General features: G+C 31.4%; 1 protein-coding gene across 1 annotated transcript; it reads left to right on the plus strand.

The window, feature by feature from the left end:
• Positions 1-245: 245 nt before the first annotated feature.
• LOC123009786 (golgin-45) lies at positions 246-1,861 on the plus strand. Its single transcript, XM_044406305.1, has 5 exons — positions 246-393; positions 445-962; positions 1,011-1,210; positions 1,256-1,598; positions 1,643-1,861. The coding sequence occupies exons 1-5, from the start codon at positions 378-380 to the stop codon at positions 1,802-1,804; spliced, it is 1,239 nt and encodes a 412-aa protein (XP_044262240.1). The 5' UTR covers positions 246-377; the 3' UTR covers positions 1,805-1,861.
• Positions 1,862-9,206: the final 7,345 nt, after the last annotated feature.

Genomic DNA, 9,206 nt, shown 5'->3' on the forward strand with positions numbered 1-9,206 from the left:
TAAAAATAAAGTTTGCAACCATCAAATTTGTCTCTTGTGACACAAGCACAGTTGGTTGCATAATCATAATAAAATAAAACAGTTAAAAAACAATTTAACTACATTTTGTAATAAATAAATAGGTATTGTAATTTTAAAAGTTAACTAATTAATTTCATCTAAAATTAATAAAGCAAACACCAGATTAATTTTGGGTGACAGTATCCGATGATTGCATTTATTTTGACGTTTAAACGACATTTCAATCAGCTGTTTTTGACACAAGACAGGTCAATGACCCCTCATTTGTAAATGTGTCCTTGTTTTCAAGTGCCTTTAATCTCCTTTTATAACAGACGCAATAAAGTTTAATAAACACCTCTGCTCACCTCACCAACATGGAATATTTATCAGGTCAGGACTCCCAACCGTTTAAAACCTCTCAAGGACTAGCATCTGTTGCAGAGCCCCTCAAAGAGCGTACCCTCGGTGACGGCATTGACAACTCAATTCTCAAACTTACGGAAGCCGCTCTGAGTCAGAAAATCCCAAAAATGAATCTCCAATTAAATAATCCAATTACTTTTAAACCAATAGAACCCAAACACCAGATCTACAATTTAAAACCTGTGTATGTGAGTAAAGAAAGAAAGCAGCCGAAGTGGCTCATCAGGAAACCTAAAGAACCCAAATTTGTACCATATGAGCCTTATAAGGGGGCTGTGGAGCCGATTATCGCTCACAAACCTGAAATTGTTAAAGCAAAACCCTCAAGAAATAATGTAGAAATTCAGGATTTGGTAAAGCAGATGACGGATTTACGGTGCGCTGAGTTGAGTAAAGCTAATAAGGAGGCGGTGCAAAACGAGGAGTTTATCCCGAGGAGAAAATGGGAAGAGGAGAAGAGTGCCTATGAAACTGATATTAAAAATTTGAGAGAGACTAACTCGCTTTTAGAGAACCAAATCAAGTTTCAAACCCAGGTTTTAGTCACTTTTGCTTGAAAATCTTCTTGAAATTATTGTTTTTAGGTGAATAGTGAATTAAAAACATTGCTAGTGGCCGCAGTTGGCGAAGATTTGGAAAGTCGAGTCCAACACTTAACTGAGGACAAGTTGCAACTAGCAAGAGCTTTGCTCAACTCTGCAAACCATTTGACGTCACATCAGGAGCAAACTGAGTGGTTGTCGGGGCAGTGCGAGGTTTGGAGGAGCAAATTTCTGGCTTCAAGGTGACAAAAATAGGGAAAAAATCAGTTTTTAATCCCAATTTTTAGTCTAATGGTTGAAGAGTTGGCCCGATGGAAGTCTGCTCTTTCAAACCGCATTAACGAGTTACAAGAGGTCTCTAAAACACTCCTTGATGAGAGATACCGAGTTCAGAAAAAACTAATGAAGAGTTGTGTTATTTTGCACGGGGTTGAATCACGCCTCTGTGAATCTCCCAAACCGCGAGAAACTCCCAAAACTTCAAGTATAGTCGATTTGAGTCACGTTATTTGTGACCTTAGTCAAGAAATTAGCAATTTAGTTACTAGTGGTAAGGAGAAAAGTGACGATTTGTCTGGGATTTACTCAAGTTTAGGTCAATATACTCCAGCTGAGAGAAATGCAATGAAGGTTGTTTTAGTACTTTTTTGTCCAGTCATAACAATTTTTTTTAGTTGCTACAAAATCCAGTCACGATCTCAAATAAACAGGATGCGATTTGTAACGCTTTAATGGGGACTGCAATGTCTTTAAGTGGTGAACAGGTATATCTCAAACATCCCTCCAATCAGGCAAGCTGTTGTCCACATTGTACTGGAGAAATTAAGAATATTTGATATTAAGTTTTAATTTTTTTTTTAATTTTTTATACAATAATAAATAATTGTTTGCTATAAGATGTTTTATTTGCCGTTTCCTTAAAACAAATTGGTTTTTAAGTAAAATTGAAAATTAGATTGAAATCATAATTTAAAAAAATATATAAAAATGTTTAATTATCCAATATTTGCTTTACCTCAGCCAGGATATTTTGACAAATGTTTATGTAACTCAAGTCAATAAACAAAGTGATTTAGCAATTACTCAAATTTTACATTTGTATAAGGTTATCAACTAAATTAAATTAACCAATATTTACTAGAAATAAGTGTTATCGATAGATTACAGATTGCTTAATTTTTTTTCGGTTATTACCCTTTTTGCAAGTACATTGAACCTTATAACAAACTCTTATAATTAATACAAAAAATTAAATAAAAATATCGAAATAAATTTCGTCAATGTAAGCCACGCTTTATTGTCATTATGATTGACTTTTGAAACTAAAATTTGAAAGTTTTAGTTGAAATTTATTTTTGGCGTCGATTTTCCGAAACAATAATGCCAGCAATACGTGTTTTTATATAAGATCAATAAATTATTTTGATTTGTTGTCATTTTTTCTTTCGCTCTCAGAATAAAAATTACAAAAACCAAAAGTGAGGTTAGTTGCTTAAGGCCCATTTTACATTTTTATGTTAGTCAAATGACAAATCGTCCAAAATTCCCTGTCCGGCAGGTAGAAACGATTCTAATATTGTTTGTTGTTATATTTACTGAATTATTAATTAATACAATTAACACACAATAATTTCTAATTTCTTACAGTGATGTTTTTTTATCGTTTTTGCTTTTGACAAAACCGGTAGAGCATGTTAACAAAAATCGGCCAGTGTGAGTCGTTCTTACACTGAAACTGAGATGACTGTAGTTTTTTTTTTTTTTGAAAATAATGTCTTAGCCTAGGTATTTCCCTCCTTTGCTTTATTCCACAAGCACCCTTAATTCCTCCCGACAAACATCTTTGTTTCGTCCTGTTTTACACAAACGTTTTGCTTATTAGAAAGCTTCAGTGTTCTCCCCTTTCCGGAAAACCATTACATCTTAAAAACTTAATTACGCCGTCGCCTCTGTATACAAAGCTTGCCAATAGTGCAAAGACAGTTCATTATCTTTTTAGTAGTAGTTCGATTGATAAGAAGGGCCGGTTTCCGTGGGCGTGCGGTGTCACTCAAGTGTATTCGCCCTAAAGCTGACTTGCTAATTCTCAAGCGAGCAACTCAATAACGAGCTTTCAAAAGACAAAGTCAACTACCCTCGCCGTATCCCGGAACTTTCCACTAATTACAGTTGTAATTCATCTTGTACTCCCAGTTCTGAGGCAAAACTTGAATCTGCTTATACCGATGGAGATGGATAAGAATAACGGAATTGCGAGGGAGCGAAGGCTACAGAAATGCTTTTATTTGATCTGTTGATCTCAATTTCGAGACGTCTTTTAATAAGTCTTTAAAACGAGAGATTAAATAAGAAATAATAGCAATAAAAACTTGTATTGTGTTTAGATCTTGACTACTTAGATTGAGGATTTTTTGATTTTGTCGAAAGTGAAGGAATTGGCCTGCAAAAGTTTACAACTATAGTTTTCTATACGTACAGTTGGAGACAAAATACTTTGGTCGTCAGTGTCACTTGAGTGACATTAAATTGTAAAGCATGCTTTAGGCTGTTAACCTTATTTTTAACTTCTGTCAATCATAGTTGACAAGTTGTATGTACATATTTTTGATAGGAAAATATAACAGCTGTCATTACTTTGAAATTGTCATTCATTTTAACGTTAAAGCTTGAATTACATTAAAGTGACGACCAAAGTATTTTGTCTCCAACTGTAAGACTACCACCCAAAGACGATGCGACCTTTACAAATAGTTTTTATAATATTAAGCTATTTTAATTCGAGTAGATTGACATTTCTATTTATTAGTGTTGCTCATAATGTTACTGATAATCTTGTACAGTTTATTGACTATTTTTTTGAATTGCCGGTGGGGGTAGTGTGAATCAAAAACACGACATGGCCTCTGTCTGTTTTTGACATTTGACAGCTTCTGACATTTTGGTACTATAGTCAAAAATTAAAGCTTCTCCCCAGTATTAGGACTTTTATAAGGCTTGTTATGATGATATAAAAATTAACCTCAAAAGAGTTTTCAACATAAAAAATTAAATTTATAAAAATGACCTACGTGACGGTGAGACACAATTTTGTCACTAGCTCTGCGTTACTTTAATTGCATTTGTTAAAGTGAGATAAATAGCGTGACTGCAGATACGTAGGGAGAGAGCCACAAGGCTGTTTACAAATGTTGAAAAGAAATAGCGATTTGGTATGTTTTTCGAATCACTAACTGATCCACAAGCACAAAGTAAAAAACAAACTTTATGTAGGTGATGTAATGTAATTATTTAGTAAAAAACAAAGGTACTAAATTTTTTCCAATAAACGTCACAAATAACATTAAAAATAATTAAAATTTATGATATAGCTTCCTTGTTTCCTCTGCCTGTAGCAAAAAAACTTTGAAGATTATTTTTTCAACAAAAATAATTAGAATCAAAGTGCAAAATTTAAATTCTCATAATGTCAAAATTTTTATAGCTAGAATTTAACATTTTTTCCATGTTCTTCTTCTTTTCTGAGGTGCGAGTTCTGAAACACCCATATAAGATGTCTTCAGAAAATAAAAATTAGTAAAAAAAAGTGCTATAAAACATGTGCTCGTGCTTTGAGAATTAAATTTTGTTTTATGTATGAGTTATGTGATTTTTTTGTCAAAATGACAACTTTTATATAAGTTTATATAATTTTGTGTGATAAAAATTGAATAAAATGTTGATAGTTGTAATCTTTAGATTATATAGCTTTTATGAAAGAAAGGTTTTTTGTGGGTTGCCATTTAAAAAAATTAAAAATTTTTCAAAACCCAAAAACAAAAAAAAATTGAAAAACTTTATTCTTGATAAAAAGTCACATTTTATTGTTCTTCACAATTCAATAACTAGTTTTTTTCAGAAAATAAATAGTTTAGGCAAAAACTTTTGGTTCATACTTTTATTTACTTTGTTCAAGCCAATTTGATTTTGTAGTCAAAAATTAATTAATTTTAGAATTGAAGTAAATATTATTAAAATGTTTTAATTAAATTCTGGAGAGGTTTTTATGAACAAACAGTAGAAAGAAGTGAAGCAAAAAAAAATAATGAAGCCAGTTCCAATTTGATACAACTGTGAGAGTATCTATTACTTGGACTAGATCTAAAAAATCAACTAATTTCAGTAGATAAAGTAGTCTTTTATCGTCTAGTGAAATAAAGTAATTTTTGTCTACTGTTTATATTCAAGAAATTCTGGTAGGTTAGTACAAAATAAAACGAAATATTACACACGACAATAAAGATTGACTTCGTCACTCGTAAACTTTACCTTTTCACTCGTAGATAAACAATTTCTTTACCGTCTTGTATAATAAATAACTATAAATGTACAAGTTTTAGAAAAATATGCGTGGTTTATAAAAAATGAATAGCAAAAATTTCTGAAACGACTTAGTGTAAAAACGTTGCAGTTTATTTTTGTCAGTGTTTTTTTTTTAATTGGGAGAAACTAAACATTTCACTCAACGAGTTTTCACCCAATTTTCGATAAGTTTAAGCCAAACAAACGTTTCAAGAGCCTCTCCTTTAAAACCCTAATAGTTAATCAAGTTAAACTCCGGTAATTAAACCGTCGCGTCGATGCGCCTGTGAGTAAATAAGTTTGACCGTCGAAAATCTTATGCAAAATTATTATCGATTGGCGAATTTAACGAATTATAGACGATTACAGTCTGCGAAACGTTTATGTGCTGAATCTCCCGGACGCATTGGTGCGAAATAATCTCTCGAAAGTTGAGTCTCACCCCCGAACGAGAATGTAGCAGCTCGGCTCAAAGCTGTACTTCCACTAATGGACTAACGATTATCCTGATTTCTGAGATGAGATGATAACTTTTTTGAAGTAGCACCAAACTGTTAAGCATTCAAACTTAGTCGGACGCATAAGCACTTGCCGGAATTCTGTTATAATTTCACCGATGATATGGGAATTGAGATGGAATCATGAGACACACATACGAATAAAACTGTGAAAACGTTTTCTACAGGTGCGCCAGAACTTGCGTCCAAGTTTTTTTAATACAGGCTATTAGAAAAGGAAACAAAAAAGCTGTACTCTAAATTGAGACTCTGTTTAATGTTATTTGTGGCTTTTATTGACAAAATTTTTGTACTTTCACTAAATAATTAGAAAAAAAAACATACAGAATGTTCCGTTTTTATTGGCACAAATTTGAACAGGTATAGAGGATGCGTCAGAACTCGCTCCCCAGAATAAGATAAGATACCAGGAACATGAAAAAAAAAATGTTTAAAAAATTCTATCTGTCAAAGAATTTTGACATTTATTTTTTGAAATTTGACAATTTTTTATGTCTATTTAATGATACTGATAATCTTGTATATGTTGTTTTATAATTATTTAGTAAGATACAAAAATTTTGCCAATAAAAGCCACAAATAACATTAAACAGAGTTACAGTTTAGGACACAGCTTCCTTTCTTCCTCTTGTAATAGCCTGTAGCAAAAAAACTTGGAAAATTATTTTCCAACAGAAATAAATAGAGTCAAAGTGCAAAATTTCAACTTTCATAACTTCGAAATTTTTATAGATAGAATTTGTTTAACATGTTCCTGGTATCTTACCTTACATGGCGCACTCTGTATATATTCAATTTTAAAGCAAAAGTTTCCTATAAACATGAATCAACAAATGTTATGTAGGGGAGCTTCACCCTCTAAAAAGGGTGCGTTTTAAACAGGGTTGTATCGAAAAAATGCAAAAGACCTCTATTTTGTGAAAGCTATGGAATTTTGAATTCTCTTGTTGAAAGTGGCAAGAAACTTCAGCCAAAATAGTTAGAATACTTTTTACCCTAACCCCAGTTTAAAAAAATATACGATTTTCAACTTAATTTGATAATTTTTGACCCATTTGGGTGACATTTTACTTGAAAAAGGAAAAAATAATGGTGTTTTGTAAATTTTATGAAAACAATCAGTTTTGGCACAAAAACGTTTTTATTCGCTTGAAAATAGATGAAAATAATATAATTTTTTACCTAATTGATTTTTGGGCATCTTTTGATTAAAAACAAGTAATTTTTTTTAAAAAATAGGCAAAAAACACCATTTTCTATGAAATTAGCAAATTTCTTGGCTTGTTTGAGCAAAATGTCGCAAAGAAAAAGTGCATTTTTAACTGAAAAAGTCAAAAATAATGTCATTTTTGACCAAATTTTGTCACTCTGCCCAAATTTTGTAAAATCTTTTGAACAGCTTTAAAGTCAAAAATATGTTAAACGCTCCACATTGGTGATTTTTTGCTTGTGAATGAAATTCTTTGAAATAAAGTAGGTTTTTAGGTCACCAAACTGAATCCAGTGCATCAGACCAAAATAGAATGGTAATTTAAGCTTAATTTATTGATTTTGTAGCCTATTTTAGCAAAATTATGCAAAAAAAAGTTTTTAGCTCGATAACATGTTTTTACTCTTTTTTAAAATGTCAAAAGCAGCATAATTTTCGATCTAATGTAGTAAATTTTTTACTAAAAAGCTCCAAAAATTATTGAAACGGCAAAAATTTTCGACCTAACTTGGTAAGTTTTGGTCTGTTTGGGCAAAAAAACTCAGTTTATTAGCTCAAAAATGTCTAACTGCTTAAAGAAGCAAAAATAGCATAATTTTTATTGACTTTTTGACTAGTTTGGCCTAGTTTCTGTAGAACTTTTTTAAAAGCTTGAGATAGTGAAAAATAACATTATTATCGATTTAATTTCGTGATTTTTATCTTGTCTTGATGAGGTTTCATTCAAAAGTTAAGTTTTTATCTTAAAAACATGATAAAACGTTCAAAAAAGCAAAAATAGTATGATTTTCGACCAAATTTTACAATTTTTTTTTTTTAAATGAACAACAAAACAACTGTAATTTAAGTTTTAAAATGATTTTATTCAAAAACGGTAAGTTGTTCCGAAAAAAACGCAAGAGACCTTTTTTTCGTGAAAAACTATAGAATTTAAAATTTTGTGTACTGAAAGTGACAAGAAACTTCAGCCAAAATAGTTAGTACTTTTTAGCCTAAATCCCCCCAGTTTAGGACACCCCTCATTAAAAATTTTGACATAAAGGTAACTGTACCAAATTTTGTAATTTTATTTGAAATGGTTTCTGAAAAATTGGAGAAAATCCATTAAAACATTCTCCCCTTTCAGGGAGTGTAGCTCCTTTACATAGTATTTTTCAATACATTTTTATACTTAGGAAACTTTTATCTTAAAATTGAATATGCTATCACCTGTTTAAATTTGTAACAATAAAAATGGAACATAAAACAATGTCAAATGTCAAAAAATATATGTCAAAATTTTATGATACATAGAATTTTTAATTTTTTTCATGTGCCTGGTATCTTATCTTATTTAAAATTTTCCTCTGGGGTGTGAGTTCTGACACACCCTATATAATTATTATGAAGAAAAAAAGTGACACAAACAGGCACAATCGATGGTCGTCCTGTTTTTAAATATCACTACTTTGAGAGTCAAAGTTTGTCGAATGGAATCGCATGCTGATTGTCAATAAACCTCGAACGAGTTAATCCAATCGCAGGAATCTTATTTCGCATCGACAAGCTAGAAACAAAACAAAGAAGAAGGAGATTTCGGTGGCTTATTTTATAAAAGCACGGAAGAGCAATTGACCGAAAACTTTGCAATTTAACTTTTATTAAATATTGACAGAAGCTTCAATTGCCGAATCTCATTTCGTTCTCATCCACTTTACCTGTCTGTATTTTCGTACTTTTGATTAAAATTGGGATTTGTGTGTTCTATATGTGTGAACGAGCGGATCATAAATTCCCAAAGTGTTTCTTTGTTAGGATTCATAACAGTTCGTCGATGCTTAACAGAAAAGATAAACAGAAAGATAAAACGATCTAACAGTCGAATGGCTCGATACATTAATAAAAGGAGTCGTAAAATGATAATTGAGTGAATTCGAGTGTGATTTGTTCTGAACTAATAATAAATCGTTTAGTTTTGGATGAAATTTTCTTGATTGACAAATTCTTAAGGAAACAATGAGAGATTTCACCAAATTATAGGAATAAATTGAGTTTAAAAGTCTGGAAGTATGGGCTGAATTAAATTAAAATGGATCCGACAAAGAGTGTTCAAAATCTGCTTAAATAACTTGTTTGTGCAGAGTTCATCTAATGATGTCTCTCCTGGAACAGATTGTTTGTTAGGTGTGTCAA

The sequence above is a fragment of the Tribolium madens genome, unplaced genomic scaffold (genome assembly GCF_015345945.1).
Source record: "Tribolium madens isolate multiple individuals breed KSU strain unplaced genomic scaffold, Tmad_KSU_1.1 Scaffold_7;HRSCAF=85;Tcas5.2_LG10, whole genome shotgun sequence".
Classification (NCBI taxonomy): Eukaryota; Metazoa; Arthropoda; class Insecta; order Coleoptera; family Tenebrionidae; genus Tribolium; species Tribolium madens.